Here is a 20,463-nt window from a genome sequence, read left to right as displayed (position 1 = left end):
TGAGCATGAATGTACATGTCTCTTCCTAGCAAGAAGATGCTACTTGGATTTCAGCGTGACCTTGTATTAGACTGATACAAAATCGGTTACTTTGGGCTGGCAAATTAATTCAGGAAGGGAAATAAAAGATTACTAAAATCTCACATTCCCTTCATGGAATTTTTGAGCCTGCACAGATCGTTTTCATTTTGCAAAAATATATCACAAGACACAGAGTGGCATTAATGCAATATCAATCAAGATTTGGCAATTTCAGGGATATGGTTTTAGGTTCTAAGACATTCTTATGTTTTCTTATAATACTGCTCCCTTTTCTATCAGTTATCTGTCAAAGAATGAAGTACGCAGACTAAAAGCTCTTGCACAGTCTTGTATATGACAAGTTGTAGTACAGTGTTTGCAACTTTGATATGCAGCTTGAATTTTAAGCGGGGAAAATGTGGTCTAACACACACTTGTTGTATGGAGACATGCTTAAGTTTTTTATCCTTTCCTTCTTTTCTTTAATGAAAAATTTCTGTTTTGAGTGAGGACAAGTTCAGTGCTGGAATACCTCCTCCCATCCCTTTGCTCACATATGTAAAGTTTTAATAGTTTGTGGCAGTCTCCAGGCTAAAAATTATCCCAGAAGAAGTGGGTTTGACAATAGTTAGGAAGCTCTGAGTGAGGGCCTGGAGCAGCTGGATTTCAGGCACATATGGCAGCATTTACAGAAGCCATGAAAACATCCTGCAGATACGAGAATAAACTCTTCTTTTGATATAAGAACAAGCTCTCTGGCATATTGGAAAATGATGGGACCAAGTAAATTATGTTATATGAAAAAGTTAGTTGTGAGGCGAGCAGCTCGTCACAGGCACAATCCTACTCTAGTTAGTCTGAACTATCTGAAGTTACTTTTTTCCATAGGCATAATACTAGACTGGCATTGAGGTTTGCTATCCTGGAAGGCAGAATGGAAGCCAGCAGTAATGAGCAATGCTGGGCTGAAACCAGCCAAAACAGAAACCAAACTTCAAAACAACCAAGTACATTTGAAAAAAAGATCCTGTATGTACAAGTTTGAAGTCTTTGCATTTTGCATTAGATAATGTAGTCAAAGCATTGGAGTTGCTAGAGTTGCCATGTCTGAAGTCAGAACAGCTATCAGAAATTTTGAACTAGGCTTAAATAGGTCTATGTCCAAATCTAGTTGTGGTAAAATGAACACCAACATTTCTGTTAGCTTGCGAACCTCAGCATTTCTCCACACATCAGAGGTCCATTGTAGGGGCTGAAAGTTCTCCTGCCCATTGTCAAATAGTGTTTTATGGTCAGAGACCTATGCAAACTGTTTGTCCTAGAAAGGTAAGTTTCTTCATACCTGCCATAAGCTAAAAGTAGGCAGTCATCCTAGAACAGACAAGAGCTCAAAATGGATCTGTCCGTTGCCCCTCACATAGGCCAAAAGAAGGATGTGGTGTTGACTATTGCATCTCTCACATCTGCAGCCATTTCTGGAAATCTAAGTCATATGATTACTACTGAGAAAGGAAATGGAAGGTACTCAATGAAAGTTAAAATGTCAGCAATTTTACCACCATGTTCTTAATGACAGTATAGTGAGCACATACTGTTGATTTTCGAGTGCTACATCCATGTCATTTTTCCTGGAGGCAGTGCAGTCAGTTAAGTGACTGAATTTGTCCCCTCCTAATAAAGGTCTGCTTCATACTTCTGCATAAAAGCTCTTCAAATAAAAGATTCTGCACAGAAGAAACAAGCCTTTGAAAATATGCTTCGCATTTTCTAATCTCATTTTGATTAAAGCTGGAAATCATGAATTGAACCTGAGACAGAATAAGTTACATCTAAACAAATTATTAAGGTTTGCAAAAGCTGTAAGGCATTCAAAACAGGAAATTATGTGAGTATCAGGCAAACATAACTACAGGCATCTCTGTCTGCTCTACCCATGATGATTGTAGCTGGGAGCTTGTGAGTGTCAATTGCTCAAAGAACCTCACGGATTTTGAAAATATGATATGAGGAAGTTTGCTGCCTTCTAAGAAGGATGATGGATTTACTCCATCTTGTGAAGCTGATTTCTTCACCTTATATGGTAAAATTATATCAAAAAACTTTTTACATACTTCTGTGACATTCCTGCACTGGCATAGAAAAGCTAAAAAAAAAAAATAAAAATATATAAATAAAATTTCAGATCTTTGCTGTATTTGGGTGCTGTACGTGCTGTTTATCTTTTCATTTTGCTGAAGTACAAGAATTCTTTTGTGTATTGAAACAGTGGTATAGTCAGTTCACTCATCACAAAGAGCTTTTCCATGTGGAGCTGTGGGAACACTAGGACTAATCTGAAGCTAAATAAAATCTGCATGGGCATAAGCTACTACTGGCATACAAAGATCTGACAGACTGTACAGATCACATTTCATGTACACTTTGCCATTTCTATGATATGATATTGCCCATGACATAAATGCCACAGACTGATCTGAGGGTTACAGCCAAAATAACAAAAAGGTTAGTTGAACTTTCTTGTCCAAACTTGCTAACTCCAGATGTGAATATATAAAAGAAAAACAACAAAAAAACCCACCCTGCCTAAAATAACCCATCAAATTCTAAATAGGCCAGGGAAACAAGAAAAATGAACCTTGCTACAGGCCAAAATGATGGATGGAATAAATTCTGTAATTCTGACCTACTCAGAGAAAGATCCTGACATAAACTCTCCAATATTTTGAATTCAAGAGCTGTTCATTTTAATTCTATGCTTGGTACTGGTGAGAACTACCCAGGTGACAAGACAGTAAATAAGATTTGGGCTAAAACTGGAAAGTTATACCTAAGCATCAAACCAAATAAGTAACAGGCAGACAATGCAGCTTATGCAAGGCAGGAGTAATGCTTTTATGGAGATAAATAGTGTATAATAAACTTAAAGCTACACTAAGCTACACTAATGATTTCTCTGTATTATCTAAATTATATGTGCAAACTTGATTTAAGCAGTTGTGTCAATAAGTATGTGTTTGACTGTAACGGAATTGCTTGCTTCTACTTTCAAAGTCTGACCTGCCTCATCGACATCTTTGACTAAAAAAATCTGAAGTATACAATACTCAACAAGGAGATCAAACTGACCAGCTTTTTATTACTATTTAAATGTAACAAGCTGTTTAAATGTATGTACTGTTTAAATATAACAAGCAATGCAAATAGCAAATGGCAAAAATGTTAACCAGTTTTGCCAATAAAGGCTAGTAACAGAGACAAGAGTTGCTTTAAAGGCCACTGTGTCTTATGAATATTCTTTGAAGGCATAGGCTGGACTGCAAACTCTTATTTGTTCCATAGCTCTCTCTTTGTGCAGTGTTAGTGCTCAGATGCATTTATGCAGTAAGCCCAAAGATGGAGTGAGAGTCTTTAATAACACTTTAATAACTGAGTAGGAAAACTCCAGTGAAGTAGCCCCTGAGTAGGTTTCAGTTAATAATCACAAAGTTGCTGCCTCACTCATTTCTTATGTACACACTGTGTCTGCGAGGGAGGGGTTGACAATAGCAGCTACTACAGATGGAATTTACCAGATCTCAAATGAGTGAATCACAGTACATTCTGGCAAAAAAACCCCAACAAACTATTTTCATGCTCTACTCAGACCTGTCTTTAAACTCTGGGGCAGCCAATCTTACTTGGAGTGAAACAAGGAGAGCACACAGGAGTTCACCAAGCAGAACTGCTTCAGAAATCTCCATCACCAGACCCAGCAACATTCCGCCTTCCCAACATCTGGTTTAACTAGTTGAGGTGAAACATTTCTTTACCTTCCAGGGGCATCTCCCTTTTCGTCAAACCAAACTTCTTCTCCAGAAACACCAATGAATGAGGATTTGAGGAGGAACTCCAAAAGCTTGCTGCCGTCAATTGGCTTCATAGCATCACACAGCCCAACATGTCCAGGGCAAAGGGAATGATGCATATTTTGTAGTCCATGAGCCATAGCATATATAGCATTAATGACAAATCCCATTTTACTGTCCTGCACATAGTTTTCTTCTAGGCTTTCATTGCCTACAATAGTAAGAAAAAAATGTTGTTATAAACAAAGATAAAATAACATGAAAATATGAAAAAGCAATGAAATAAAAAAAGGGATTTTCTTATTTCTCTTATAAAGCTTTATAAGCATAAACAATGTGCCAGCCAAGGATTTTAATTAAATAAATAAAAAACCCCACACTTCCCCCCCCCCAGAAATCTTTAGTTCATTGAAAGTGAAACACCCCATGAGAAAACACCAGTTTAAGCAAATTGTCAGCTCTAATTTGTTCTTTTTGAATTTTTTCCTTGTCATTCCACAATGATCTTTATGCTAAAAAGGGTTAAACAGCCCAGAATCATAAGGATACATTTCAGCTAGAATAACTTTTAGAAACAATTTCCTTATAGATTTGACTTTTTGTCACATATGAAAACATTTATTTTTTTTAAATCTCATGTTTTTGAGGGCCAAGAGAGCCACATCCCTTTCAGTGTTAACAAGCAAACAACCTAAACAAGCACCACTTCTCAGGTTATCAGAAATAGTAATTTTAGCTAAAAGCAGTAGTAGATATGCTAATATGGGATTGCTACAGAAAGTGAACTGAAGTTCGTAATGCTGAAACAGTTTTTATGTAACTGCAGCATGAGCAGACACTGAAGTCTCTCTCTGTTGATCAGAAACAATGTGACAGTGAAGGTTTTCCCCAGACACAGGTTTTCGCTCTGGTGGGCTGATGTGCAGGCACTGCCCGAGGGTGCTATTTGTGACTGCATCTCACAGGAGACCCCGCTGGGTCCTGGGCCGTTCCCCCGTTTCCGTCACGAGCTGTTGAACACTGTCAGTGCCAGCCCCGAGTCACAGCAGACCCGTGCTGCAGGGGTCCTGCGGGAGCTGGAAGTAAGAACGTTTCCTTCCCCCTGAGTCATTCTACCACAATATGCTCCAAACTGCAAGATGCTTTTATCTGTAGACCTCCCACATTACTCTGTGTTTAACAGGCATCTGCAATCCAGTCTCTGTTACTTTGTCTAAGTAACACCTTGTCTACGCTAGGGAAGTAGGATGTGTGAGAGACTAGGTGTTAACTGACACTTCTCAAATCCAGGTTGGAGAAGATGTCATTTTAATACGAAGAAAAGCGGAAAATCTTCAAGTTCACTGAAATTTTCAAGTTAAAAAAATAGTTCCTTCCCCTAATGTAGATACAATACGGCTTTCAAATCAAATAATGAAGTCCCTCCTTACATTTATCCTTGGAAAAGGCTCTGATTTGGTAGTTCTCAGCTCTGTAAATTTGCCCTATATCAGCTGGGGATTGATTAGGATGGCAAAGATCCCAAAGCCAGGGATTTCTAGCTGGCTTTCCTTGGGTCTCTCTCACACAGGACATTGATTGCAACTGGGCAAGAAAATCTTGCTTCAGTGACTATTTTCCAGATGAGCTGAATGTAGCAAACAGCTGTGATGCTGAAATAAAAAATCCGTGTGAAAACAGGATAATCTGACCGAATGAGCTCATGTCCTCCTCTCACTGCCATACATACACCACCAGCACTACCAAGCAAGGAGCAGCTGGAGAAATATTCCCCAGAGGTAACGTATCTGCCACTTTGTTTGCAGGAGAAGGTTCATGGCTCCCATTCAAATCGTGTGAAACCAATACTACTCATGTGGCTGCTGGAGGTAGAAAACTACATGTAAGAGAACTTGCCAGCACTTAAAAAGAGGCCATTTCCCTCAAGCATGTATTAACTCAGCAAAACATGCATTTGATTTCTCATATTCCAATATAATATGCATACCTCCAAAAAGAATAAATATTTGATGGTGGGAGAATTTGCTTTTGACTAATTAGGAGTGAACATCTAGTTTACATTAAGGCTCCATGCATATAGTCCCACTGCAGAGGTGACTGCCTGAGGTCACTTGTAAATAATTGTACTGTGGTGGAAAGCAACATGTGAAGCACCATATGGTAATGAATTGTCTGCAGATCAGTAATATAAACATCTCTCTGTGTGAATAAGGTATTTTCCAGTAAATCCAGTTTGAGAAGTCATGCTTTACCTAAACGTAGCTTCCTGCAGCCAAAATCCATTTTATTTCATTTTCATCATTAGCAATTATCGATATACTTCTGTATTTGAGCTTGTAAAAATTCACTTGGGACAATCAGTAAGAAATGTGTGTTTATTTTAAAACAAATGAAATCATGTAATTGTGTTCATCCAGAGACAAAACAGAGTCAATCAATGTTGAATTAAGTTTTCATAGGACAACATTTCAATAGCTGCAAGAACTACATTATGTTTGCTATGAGGCTTCTGTGTAAAGTTATGTTTATCCTCAGTAGGTCTTTGAAATATAATGAAGGGCAAAGCAGGACTCTGGACTGTGAAACTTTTATTTTTCCTTCCTTTTTCATCCTTTGGAAAAAATACCACTGATCTACAAAGACTAACTTGAACACTAGGGTTTATTAACATTAAAAATAGAAACGTATTTTGTTAGTTTTTGGGGTGTTTTTTTTTTAAGGGACATTCGATTTCACTAAGTGAAGGAAAATTTTGAGCCATGTGAGTACTGGATTAATTGAAGTCACTCAAATTAGGCCGTTACTTTTTTGAATGACCTTGAAGAATTCAGGTGTCCTAAATTCCATACTTACTTATTTTTTTATTGGATGCAATACAAGTCTTCCTCTAATAATTTAATTTTAAGTTACTCAATAGTCTTATTTTTTCTTATCACAGTTTTGATTTTAGTCTTTGTTTCTGTCAGTCAATCTTAAAGCTGAAAAAGGAGGGAGATATATACACACGTATACTACTAAAACAAAAAACCAGCAAAAAACCACACACCCAAACACCACACCATGGTTGCACACAGCTGAAAATGTTCCCAACACTGCTAAAAGTAATATCTAAGCAGAGAGGGAAGGAAGAGAGACCAAAATTTCATGAAACTCACTGTGAGTCTTTACCATATTGTGCCTCACATCTAAGTAATATCAGCTTCAGCTAGGTCCTTTGAAGGACCTGAATGTGAAGCAACCATGAACTTAGTCTAGTGTCTTTGCTGTGAAGCCAGTGTGGAGCTAACAGTGTTCTCAAGAGCAGAGTGGGTACTTGTGCAAATCCCACTCGACAAGCTGAAATTAAGAAAAATTACACTGTCAGAATTATGGCAAAAATTGATTTAATTTTCATGTATAAAGATAGGAAAAGTCTATGTTTTATTCAATGAGAAATTAAGCACAAAAGATTATTCATCTGTAGTTCTCAGAATGACTAGGGCAGGAATGAATTTGGGATGGAAAGAAATGTAAAAACATTTTGGTTGGGGAATCTGATCAACACCTAGCCAGTTGGTAAATTTTGAACAAACACACACATCTGATGAAGAACACAGTCTGTTCACAGATGACTTCTGATGAGAATAAGAAGGCAAAATCTGTTTAATAAAATTGTTATAAATGATAATGTTTCATCAGGAATAGGCAGATTTATCATTTATTACTGTTACCTGCTGAATATTCAAGGTCACATCCAGTTAGCAAGTATTATGAGAGCTATTGTCTTTTCTGGTAGTACTTACAGAGGTCTGGAGGCCTTAGAAATTGTATATACCACAGTAGCCAGATTAATTTCTAGTTGGGCTTTGACCCTTGTAGTTTTATGCCTGCATAACCACATGACATCTTTGTAGTCCTCCTGAGTTGCCTCCCCCTTCCTCCAAAGGTCGTAAATTTTCCTTTTTTTCCTGACTTTCAGCCAGAGCTCTCTGTTCAACCAGGCTGGTCTTCCCTGATGGCTTGTCTTTTGGCCCACTGTTAGTATTGGCTAATCCTCTGAATAACCATGCCAAACTGATGTTCTATGAAATAATTTTTGCAAGGGGTTTCATTTGTTTAAACTCTTTTGCCATTAACAGTTCAAATATTTTACAAACATTGCCAGTTCACTCCCTCTTATATTCTAACATCTCTTACATTATCTAACAACAAAGATAACAAAATTATTTAACAATTTCACTTTAAGGCACTGCAAAATGAATAACAGATTATAATGTAATCAGTATAACAATGTGTTCAAAACCTGTGCACTGTCTTTTTCACTTCATATCACCTTCTTAATAAGTGCATTCTTTTCATTAATATTGTATGGCTGAATAAAATCCACACATCTTGATGGTATAAAGAGGACTTGTTCACTCCACTGCACTCATTACCACTGCAATCATAGAATGGGTTGGGTTCGAAAGGACCTTAAAGATCACCTGGTTCCAACCCCCTGCCACAGGGACACCTTCCACTAGACCAGGTTGCTCAAAGCCCCATCCAACCTGTCCAAAGGTAAGTCACAGGTAGCAAGTCAGATGAGTAAAACTTTTCTATATGGAAACATCCAAACATGCATCTTTTTCATCCCACAGTCAACTATAGAGCTACAAGAATTTCTGAAGCTCTGTTTTCAGAAATAAGTGGCTGTTTTCTAGGCAATTCCAGCTGTAGCTGACTGCCTATGAGGGAAAGGCCAGGAAATGCTACCTGGTCACCAGAACAAGCAGGGCTGTAGTCTTCACTTGTTGTGGACTGCCTCAGTGACCTTGCTGTCTCTATGTGCAAGCTAATGTGACCACAAACAATCTGTGGAAAAATGGTGTGTGTGGAGGGGTGTGCGTTTTACCAGGCCAAAGGAGGGTCAGGGAAAAAGAGGTTTTGTTTCAATCTCAATTAAAAAATTCTTTGTAATTCTCATGAGGCAGAATGATAGGCTGAAAAATTGTCACAGGCCATAATAAATGCTTCATTCAATGTACAACAAATAATCCCATTGTGGTAAATTATTGTTTCTTGTATTACTTCTGCTCCCAGGAAACCACCTATTACAGTGTATTTAAACAAAAGAGGACAATGCGGGGAATGGTTACCTCTTCACTTCCTACTTTGATGTCTGATCTTTGCAGCAGGGAGGCAAGTTCAAGAGGCAGCTAAATACAGTGGAAGAGAGGAGAGACAGGACATACAGGGAGGATAGTAGAAGAGTTATCAAAAAAGACACAAGATAAAACAGGTAACTCCGTTCCCATTGTATGTGAACTATCTGACTGGATGAAGCTCCGCTGCTTCTCAGGTAAGTGTGAAGGATGTATTATTTAAGAAAAGGCATCTTTCCTTAACTGCCTCTTGAACATCATGTCGCCAGTCTATACAAAACAATGCAGCATTCTCTGTAGACTTGCAAGTTGCCCTTTGGCAAGAAGAGAGCCAGCAGAGCTTTGCCTGGGCCAGCTAAAAGGAAGGAATATCTTAAAATACGCGAGTTCTTCACCAGATTTCAGAACATGCTGATAAACATTTGGCATCTTACAGTACTCATGAAGCAATAAATGGAGTTCATGGGGTTGTAGACTTCATTTTCAGGATGTCATTAGACCAGAAAGGTTTTGCTTCCATTCTTCGAATGGTTTTTATTTCCCCAAGCAAAGAGATTCAATTCACGCAATTACATTTATTTTTCCCTGAAAAGCTAGGATACAATTACAGTTGCCAGTTGAGATACACTGCTATTTTCTTTCTGAGCATGGGGAAAAAACGTGTGTCTCCCAGATACTACTGCTTAGTTACATCTGGAGAATGCTGCCTTTTAACTGGATTAGTGTACTTCTATTCTTGTATAAAACTACAGAGAGAAGTGAAAACCATTCAAAAGATGAGTATTCAGCAAAAGCTCCTCAAATATTTGCTCTAGAATTCTTTAAGGCATTAACAGGATGCTGACTGAAGCAATATTTGTATGTGATGGGTTATTTATTTTCACTAGCAATGTTGGTCAAATAACTAATGAACCTTCTTCTCCTGGAATAAAGTTGATATTAAATTTAAAAGGGGGTTGTGGTTTTTTTGCTTATTTTTACCAACATATTTCACAGATGTCAACTCAATGGCTAAGGGAAACCAAAACATTAATTCAGCTGTCAAGGCACAGGTTCTCCTTCATTTCAGATGTCTAACACCTAAACTTTAGAAGATTACTCCCCTTTTTAGATATAATACACGACTAGTGTCTTCAGTTTACTTGGCTGTTTTTGTGAGAATGCCACATGACTCTTCAGTGTTTGAAAAGAAGTGTCTTCTTTTTGTCTCTCCCTGTGTGTCAGAAGCAGTGGGGAAAGATTTTAATTAAATTTACTTTCTTGGTTCTCCATATCATGTTATGTAAGCACATTAGGGTTTTAAGAGCTTAGTGTCAAAGACTCCGGAATGAGGCTGGCATACACAAATACAACAGTGCCACAGCAAAGCAGAAATATTACAAGGAGAAATGACTGCACAAGCTGCTGACTCACTCATTAATCAGATGCAGGGGGAGTCTCACAGTCACTACGCACTGGGCAGGAGAAATGGGACTGAGTAGCTCTATGCCAAGCCTGAACTCACAGATTCAACCCATTGAGAGCAAAACAAAAGGAAACCGATCTCTAACTGCTCCTGTATTTCCCACTCTTTGCTTAGCAGACACAAGAGTCTGAAGCTCACTTCCCCTCCCTACCCTTTCTGCTACTCCCCATGGACATTCATGGACACAACCATAGAACTCCAAGAAAAGCAGATTTAACACGTAAACACCAAGTGGCAATGCACATAACTCATACTCACACTATGGGAGATGGCAAAGCTGTGTTCAAATGTGGCTGTGCCCAAGAGAGCAGAAACAGCTTTCCTCTTACGTCTCCTCTCTAGTGCATCACAGGAGCTAAGCAGGAGATAAGACTGTCATTTCCCAAAGGCTGGTCACAGCTTCCAGTGAATGCAAAAACTGGGCCTGCCTGATCTCTGTAGGTGGCAGTCCTGGGGTGAGCCGCCAGAGCATGTCTGAGTGAGGTATTATATATTCACAAACCCTCCTAGCTGATGTGCTATGCTGCAGCCTCTCTCTACCTTTGAAAGAGGCTAGTGCAAAACTGAAGGCCTTTGCAGCAGCTGGCAGTGTGGCTTTGTCAGCACTGCATCACTGGAAGGGGAGGCAGGTGAGAGCAAAACAGGCCTGTGGTGGAGAAAAAGTTCCTTTTCACCTTCTCCATAAATCTGCATAGTCTGCTCTGTCTCTTGTGTTGTCTAGCAGTAAAACAAAGGACTCAAAGGGAAATACAATGCAGCACCTAAGGGCCATGCTAACAGCACAGTTGCCTGCATGCCCACCATCCCAGGAGGGGGCTGTCTCTTCCTTCCCTAGGCTGACCCTGGTAAGGCAATACCTCTACCACCACAGGTTTGCAATCTTCACAGATTGTCCCCATGCATTTATAATTCCTATCAGTGAGCACTGAAAGAAACCAATCACAGAGTTGAAAAGTTGCAAGAATATGTGTCCACAAAAAGTATTTATAGCAACAGGATAAAGAGTGGGGAACTGGATAATAAGCGAAGAACTTCCTCTACAAGTTAATATATATAAGCACATGCTTTTACACCCAGGTCTGGAGAGATCCACTTAGAGCAGATGGCTTGACAGAAGCTCACCAGCCTAATAGAGCTTCTGTATGAGATGACAGTATGGCCTGAAGCCTCTGTGTTTCTTCCCACTGGGCTAAAATTCTTCATAAGGAATTTTACTTAAGAAAAAGCCTAGGGTTTATGGCCCTATGAGGATGATTTGCTGAGATTCTTTCTCCTCTAAACAAGGCTGAAAGCTGGTATTTGAAACCTTTTCTGTATGTATCCACTGCTATAAGCTGCTAAAGGCTTAGCAGGAAATTTCAGCATTGCTTCTCTTTGTTCATAGTTTTTAGTGGAATGATCATGATGAACTATCTCTGCACTGATGACTGTGTTTAATAAAATAGAAACTGAAGGATAGACAGAGTATATCTCAGTGCAGTGTAAAAAAAACAGTCCTCTTCAAATCAAAAAGATCCATACCTATGATATTTGTGTGTGTTGCTGCAATGAGATCAGCTTGAGAAGTACAGTTCACAGAATGTCCAACAGTGAAGAAACAGAACCAAAAATTGACAAGAAAGTTAAATTTTAAGGTTATTGATTACTTCATTTTGGCTAATATCTTAATTTCTGTCCTTTGGAATTAATAGACTGGAAAACAACAGAGAAAAATAACTGTCCCTGTTTGAGATAAATCAGTTTCTGTACCTCGGACTCTCAAGCAAACACAGTTCAGTATCAGTTCAAACAGTTTGAAAAGAAACGACTTTGTATGTATGTGCCATCCCTTTCATGGCTGAATTCATATGCTAAACTGGACTGTAGTTACAACTGCTACAATGCCTGTAAAATTATGAACGTTCATTATTATGCACATTCTAATGAAGATGTTTGGAATTGATTCCATCGTGAAGTAAGTATGCTGTAAAGATATTTAAGCTACTTTATGATCATAGCTTAATATGATCAATATTTGGCCCTTCTAGCTTATGGAAATTTATCCCCAAACAAAATACTGTGATCACCTACTGGAAGACATGTGGGACTGACCAGGAATCTGGCATGGAATGACAGCAGCTTCTTAGTACCTATGGTCAAATACCCAAACATAATATTCAAGGCTTAAAACTAGAAATCAATAAAATTCTGTGTGTGATTCTGAACTTGGGGGACCCATGAAGTTGGAAGCAGTTTACGCTTTTAAAAAAACTACTCTAATTCAGATAGGACATAAAATTAAATGACATGTTCATTGTAGAAACAGGCAACATAGAGGATAATCTGAAGTGATTCCAGTGCCTTTCTTAGAGACAGAGAGTAATTATTATGAGAGCTTGACAAATAATTATTATGACTAATTTGTTCTTCTTAAAAGCTGAACTGTGTACAAACTGCCTGCAAAATGACCACAACATGTTCTATTATTTATTTGAAATTATTATTTAACTTCTGCAGTAAGGCATTATTTCTCTGCTCCTATTTTAATTAGAAATGAATATTTCATCTTAGAAACAAGAATAAAATATGCCAGCTGATTTTTTTTTTTTTTTGCCCTTTGATTGAATAGTTTGTACATGTAATCAGCAGACACTGATTTCAATTCCCAATATAACATTTGAAATCTATCTTATTGTTTCACTAGCTGTCTAAAATTTACTGCTGACAAAGTTGTTTGAATGGTCAAGCTCAACCTTTGCATTTAAAGGACATAGGCAATAGCACAGTTATTTTAATGGAAAATTCACAAACCAGGTGAATGGAAAGGAGGGCTTTTGCCCTGCCTGATCCTGGTCAGAGGCCATACTCTCATCTGTCATCATGGTCCTCCAGTCCCAATTTATTCTTTGACTTTGATTCTTTCTTTTTTGAAATTATTTTCTCTTCTTTTCTTCTGTCCCCTTTCCTGGGAATATGACAACAGGGAATTCAATTTTTTACTCTTACTGTGTGTTCTGTAGCTTCTTCTCCCAGTCCAACAATAAACCTTCTCTGAGCCTCTTTCTCAAACTCTGCAGGGTCCCACAAGTGTCCGTGCTCCCAAAGCCTCAGGCACCATATGATGTGATTGGTTATTATCACAGAGACCTTGGATCTGCCTGCTTCTCTTGCTTTCTTTACAGCCTTCATCCAGTGCTATCCTGAATCCTGACCCAGTCTCTCTCAGGACAGGAGTCCACACAGACCATTTTCTATATGACCTGAACTCCTCCGGAGAAGCAATTACAAAGAAAGCAAGCCCAACCTTCAGTCTTCCCCGCTCCCTCAGGTAGCTATGCAACCTTGCTGCCTTATTCGCACACTCCATTAAAGACATATTTAGAACTCCTATTCTTAACAGATCTGTTATTTGGAACAAGTCTAGCAGATAATGAGTTGCGTTACTCTTACATGAGACAGGAATGAACACCCTTGAAATCTAATTTATTTACAAATGTAAAGCAATATTTGCAGATTTTAACGTTATTTGGCTAGCTCTAATCATGCTTTCACTCCTAAAAAACCCACAAGCAAACAAACAAAAAGTTGAGTCAGATACCCTTACGGAGATCCTGTTATAACAAACAATGATGAAAAAATGAAAAGCACAAGAAATAGGACTGATTAAATTCCAAGTGTCATACTTTTCATATGAAGCCCAAGACTTTATCTGAAAGAGGCAGAACTCAGTAAATGTACTGCAGCTTTCAGAACATTAACCACCTTAGATACTTAAATTAGGAACCTGAATACATATTCAGGCACCTAATTAATTGACTTGATTAATACCTGAACTAGCTGCTGTTGACTTCCATGGGAATTATGTGAGATCAGTACCCTTAAAATCAGGCCAATTTATTTAGGTCTCAGAGCATGCACTTCAGGAGCCTAATTTTAGGTATCTTCATCAGAAAATGCTGGTTCAGAGTTGAAAAAAAAAACCAACCTTCATATTAACCATAGCATTACCACTGAAAGGGGTAAAGAAATCAGCAGAAATCTAGTCTCAGTATATGTTAAAAATTCAGCACCAGAACAACACCCAAAACTATTAGTCAGGGTCTTTAGATCAGAGCTGAAAAATATGTTGAAAATAGTAACATACACATATTCATTAAAATATGCTCTCTGGAGATCTGTGCTCCTATCTGCCATAAAGATAGCAAATGGAAGAAATCACATACAGTATTTTCTGGCCATTGGCTTAGACCTGTAAACATCTAAGTACTAGCTCATGGTTGTCGGTGTATGGGCACGAGATCCTGAGGGCTTCGAAGGCAGGAGTCAGTATCTCATGTTAACAACAGACCAAGTGCTCCCCTCATGGTAGGATACCAGCCTATGGCTGGCTGGCACAGACTAACTGGCCTAACTGGTCTTTTCCGATTTCAAATTCCAGTGGTTCTGTACAAGTCTGAGGAACAGTCAGGAAAGATATCTAATATTTATTATGCTTTAAAACACTACTGATTTAAGATGGGTTTCAGAATTCTTGCATGATAGTGTATCACCCACCAGCCAGTACTATTGGTTTTCTTTTCCATTTATTATTATTCTAAAAGAACAAACCATTTCTTCCTCACCTGTTCTCAATGTTAAAGTGGTATTAAGAATAACAGTGTTAGCTGCCCAAGTATAAATCAATATGAAACTCAATGTGTCTCACTTCTGCAAAAAGATAGCTCCCTCCAAATTAATCCTTTGCCAAGTTAACTGTTGTTTTTGCACTGGGTGGGGGGTTCTTGTTTAGTTGCTTTGTTTTGTTTTAATAGACCATAACTTTGCACAGGCAACCTTCTCTCTGAAGGGCTAGTTTCCTGGAACCACGTCTGCAGCCGATGGGGTGGATTTCACACATGCAATGCGAGTAATTGCTGCACATCCTGACTACACAGCAGCCCTGCAGCCATGCAATTGCTCTCAGAGACTCTCTTTGCTTCCCAGGATCTAAAGCAGCTGCTGAAGCTGCTCTGGAGCTGAGGAGCAAAGTGGCCTCTGCTACCTTAACTAGTGCCTAGTTGATCCATGTTATAATTTAACAGAGCACACTCACAGTTTTTGGTTAAATTAAGTGTAGTTTTGAAATTATTGTTAGGAGGATCCAAATATTTGCTTGTAACCCTTGCAATATGCAATATGTTAATTGCAAATACACAGATCAGAGAGATCTATTTTATGTTCCCCTTAACTGGACATATGCCCAGAGCTGCATTCAAGTACATTATCACAGAAAAGATTCATTTTAAAGCAAAGCTAAGATTAGAAGCTTATGTATGACGAATGCATGAGGACAATGCATCTCTGATTAGCAGCAAACTAAAGCTAAGCAAATCAGAAGATAAAATAAGTGGCCCTAATCTTTATTCACACATTAAATTCAACAAAAAAAACAGAAGCAGGATTCTTTTGAATCTGAAAGAATTTTCAAAGTATTCATTTTAGCATAGCTCCTTTTTTCCTGGGTATAGCTGAATGTAACAATGCAGGAAAAAAGGGCTATCAGCACAGCCAAACCCAAATTATTCAAGCACTTGAGATCTCACAAGAAAATGGGACCCTGTCATGTGAATTTTTAGACAAAATAAACCTGGAAAAACAGGCAGAGTAAACCGGTCTTTGCAGAAAGTAGACAGTATGCTGCATAGCGTAACGTATAGGGTGCTTTGATGAGAACAGCCCTGATTTTCCATTGTAATATATCTGAGCCTGAATGCAGAGCTAAATTAAAGGTTCGAACTTGCAGGTTCCTCCAAAGCTGCTATTACATGAATCTCAAAAACCTGAGCTGAAGGAAACCTTTGGAAATCGACTTGTCTCACACCTTGCTGTGCTGCAGCAGCCCTCTCTGGCTCAGCCCAGCCCAGCTGCAGTAGCTGCTTTCATTATTTTTCCCTAGTACCCTCCACACTAGCAGACTTATGTGCTCCCCCAGACCTCCCAGTATGAGTGGGAAGACAAAAATTTATTCTGGTGGTGCTACTCTTTGGAGCAGACATCTTCCACCAGGTTATTCTCCCTATGTGCACCAATACAGTTTATTTTCAGTAGGAAAATCTGTGGTTTGTATGGTTCAGGTTTTACTACTCATCCTCACCATTTATTGCTCTACACCACTGCTTGCCTATTAAGAGGAACACATTTATTTTAAGACCTCTATTGGGTATTTTTCAGAACGGTTCCTTGTGTGCAAAGGGTATCTCTGGGCTACAGCTTGACATGTGTGATTGTGTGGGTTCGTGCCTACATGTTAGCCTCTACTGTATCTCCTTTGCACCTGTATTTATGGGGTAATGCTGGCAGTAACAACAACCCATAAAACTGAAGGCTGATTTTAAAAAGTTTCCACCTACAGGTAAATGAGGAAAGGGAAGATAGGATCTAACAAAAGACCAGGAAGGGCTGACAGAAAGCAGTTGGCCTTGTTTTCAGGTCAGTTACCTGTATTATTTCATCTGGTTTACTTAGTGATTTGGTTAACTGCTTATATCTAGCCTCATTGTTCTAATGTGTGACCTGCACACATTTCTAGGAACAAGTCAATTAATTTGTGTGCTTTCATCCTCACCACACTCCTGATACAAGTTCAAAGCACCTGTGGCAGTCTGAGCAGTCAGGAGTGCCCCTATCACTCTCCAGGCACAGGAGATAGGAGCCCCAGGGAGGCACAAAGGAGCATGATTCATGTGTCCTGTTCTGTTGCAGCACCATCAGTTTACTAATGTAGTGGAGAAGGCTGAATGTTACAAGCCAACCCAAGAAATTATTTAACCCCAGAAGCGGAAACTTTGACTGTTAAAACACACAAGGGAAAATGTAGGTGTAAATACTAGATTCAGAAAGCTTTTGTCATATCCTGCTGTAACATGTATGTGTTCTGCAAACTGTCTTCTATGCTATTTACAAAGGTGTGTATGTATATTGCTTCCTTCCGTTATTTCATGATGATCCCATTTTTACATGGATCCCAAAAGAATAAAAATATTTATTGTTATTGTATTTTGATTGACAGCTTGGTTTAAAAGTATCTCTGGAAATAAAAAATTTTAGATAAATGTAGCTGCTGTCTTCCAAACACAGAAATAAGAACCTAGAAGCAAATGAACAAAAACCTGGCCATCTTCTCTGAATAATTCATATGATTTATCACAGATAAACACATTATTAATCTTCCTCTTCTTTAAGCTTTAAAAGCTGTCTGTCACCTAGTCTGGGAAATGAGACGACAGTTCTCCCATCTTATCTGCTGTAAAAAAGCCTTGACTAAAAAGTGTAGCAACTAGAGTTCTTTCAGACAAGTTGTCTCTAATAGGTTTCATTCTAGATGCCAATGAAATTGAGATAATTTTTGATCACTACTGTGGTATGGCTCCTAGGATCTCCTGCCTCATACCAAGAACAAAGACAGTGACACAGGACTCGGCTCCTCTACTGCAGGGAACAAAGTATATATACAAAGTATGTAATTCAAAGCAGGAGTTAGGGAGGATAAGTCACAGGATACATAAGGTACAAGCTACTGACATGCCTTGAAGAAGTCATGGCATGTCAATAGCTTGCTTCCTTCTTCAAAATCTTATGAATGTGTCTCCTATATATTGCACAAGTGATTTACCAGCAGTGACTGATCTGACAGAGTGTGCACTCAGGCTATTGTCTTATAATTAACTTTTTTGACCTATTGTAGCAAAAGTAGCTCCTACTGTAGGTGCTTCTAGTGATGCGAAGTATCATGGGACAGGTGGTCCAAGGGCAGCCTTGCAGATGTTGAGGTTAAAGTCATGTTCTTAGAAAAGCACCTATGAACACTTCTGACACTGCAGAATGAGCCCTAATAATGTTTGCTGGATCTAATTTGTCCAATTCACACATAACCTGAAACACTCTGATCACCACTCGGATCAACTCTCACTAGAAACGCATTCATCATTGCAAGAAAGTGTAGGAAAAAAACCAAGGACACCTTCTGGAGTGCTTTGTCGACTGATGAGAAAATGAGGGCCCCATGTTATCTGATACAAACTCATCAAAACTAAGATAGGTCTTGAGAAAAAAATCGTTGAGTAAGAGAAACTCTGAACTACATTACTGGTGGACTGGATGTGGTCTGAAAGATGTATTATCCAAATACAAAACTATCTAAGATTGGGAATAGGCCAGCCATCAGCCTTCTGTCTTCCTAACACGTGGAGTCAAGGAGAACTTCACAGACAAATACAGGAAAACAAACATCATGACAGGCATGAGTAGACACTGTAGATCTTCTAAAAAGACATTTTTATCCTATGTCAGAAAAAAAAACCCCAACCTCACTAAGACTGTAAGGACTCTGTCTATGTCTGCATGAGAGAAAACCAGTTACTTTTTTATGAGTGGGTGATAATGGTGGCAAAAGCTCAAGGATGCTTTTCAGAGAAATCTTAACTAGAGGCAAACAAGTCAAGCTGGCTCCGGAAGCATTTGTTGAAATTATCTGATTTAGTAGCTTGGGTATAATGTCCCACAGACATAACTATACTACTCCTGTACTTGAACTGGTGTGTTCATGTAACACTGCACTGCTCTTTGTACTTGCTGCTGTGTGGGTCTCTGATAACTAAAACACCTCTGCACCATGCTCATCTCTTTCAAATTACGACTATACCAAGCAAAGTGAATAATTCAAGGTATTTACAGTGACAATATAATCTATATTCCCTGCAATTTTTGTCTCAAGAAGTATGACACTGCATTATTCATACCAAAGTATAAATGCCTTTTCTGGAATATTTAGTCTTTCTCACAAGCTCTTTTCTGCTACCATTATTATGTTTTACCTGTGATTCAACAAGCTGTGAATATATATGGTGGTCATTCAGAACCACTTGGGTGTAATGGAAGCTTATGTCCTCTTTCTAAGCAAGTCTGCTGATGCAGAAAGTAGATGGGAAAATATACAACTTCTTAGAACCAAATTTGGCACAAGAATACGGTGGTCATACAGATCCTTGGCAGGAATGAAGGCAAATAGCATTCTGGGTTGTACTGATAGCACAGCCAGTGATTGTGGCATGTAATTACCTCCCCACTACCACCACCTTTTATTTTGCATTCATCAGGCTGCATCTAGAATACTGCATTGGGGGTTCACAAACTGTGAATCCCCAATATAGAAAAACACTGATAACCTGGAGCATATTCATCAGAGGGCCATCAAGATGATCCAGAGCTGCACTCCTTGCCCTTTGAGGACAGGCTGAAGGACTGGGGCTTGTTCAGCCTGGAGAAGAGATGGCTGCAGGGGAATCTTACAACAGCCCCTCATATCTATGAGGTGGTTATTGAGAAGAGAGACACAGGTTCTTCATGGTGAAGCATGGTGGGAGTATAGGAGACGACAGGCATTACTTAAAAAAAGAGAGGTTCAAACTGGATATGAGGCAAAACTTTTTCACATTCAAGCAGTGGAACAGGCTGCCCAGAGAAGATGTACCACCTTCATCCTTGGAGGTTTTCGAGGCCCCAGATGAGTAAAGCCCTGAGCAACCTGGTCTGAACTCACAGCTTACACTGCTCTGAGCAGGGGGTTGGACTGCATTCTGCCTGAGCTCCCTTCAGGACTGAGTGATTCTGTGATTCTGGCACTCTGGCTGCACTCAGACTGATCATTTGTTGTTCCTTCTGATCAAGACAGGAATTAGCAGAAAAAGCGATTGTTATGGCATGACCAAGGCATGAGTAAGCATCCTACAGGGAACTTGGACCTACACTGGAAAAAAACAAACAACTACATTTCTTGTTCTTGTCCACCAAAATACATTCACTGATAAATAATCCTCCTCAAAGATCGATTGAATCAATGCATGAATCATGAATTGCCCAGTTTGCTCCACTTTGTTCTATTGAAAAATGTCTGTGCTGATTGCCTGCCAGTGTATTTTCTTGTCCCAGCAGATGAACTGCTGTGAGCATAATCTGATGTTTGCATCAGTTCCATAACCAATTTCATAACTGT

The 20,463-nt window shown here is 39.0% G+C and overlaps 1 protein-coding gene across 1 annotated transcript in view; it reads right to left on the bottom strand.

Moving 5' to 3' along the window:
• The window catches only part of GRM1 (glutamate receptor, metabotropic 1), a 136,017-nt gene that overhangs the window by 36,263 nt on the left and 79,291 nt on the right, over positions 1-20,463 (bottom strand). The window contains exon 5 of the mRNA XM_010013605.1: positions 3,831-4,077. Within this exon, the coding sequence (XP_010011907.1) occupies positions 3,831-4,077 (247 nt within the window). The remainder of the gene's footprint in view (positions 1-3,830; positions 4,078-20,463) is intronic.

This window comes from Nestor notabilis, unplaced genomic scaffold (assembly GCF_000696875.1).
Source record: "Nestor notabilis isolate BGI_N333 unplaced genomic scaffold, ASM69687v1 scaffold13094, whole genome shotgun sequence".
Taxonomy (NCBI): domain Eukaryota; kingdom Metazoa; phylum Chordata; class Aves; order Psittaciformes; family Psittacidae; genus Nestor; species Nestor notabilis.
This window is presented reverse-complemented; position numbering and strand designations above follow the sequence as displayed.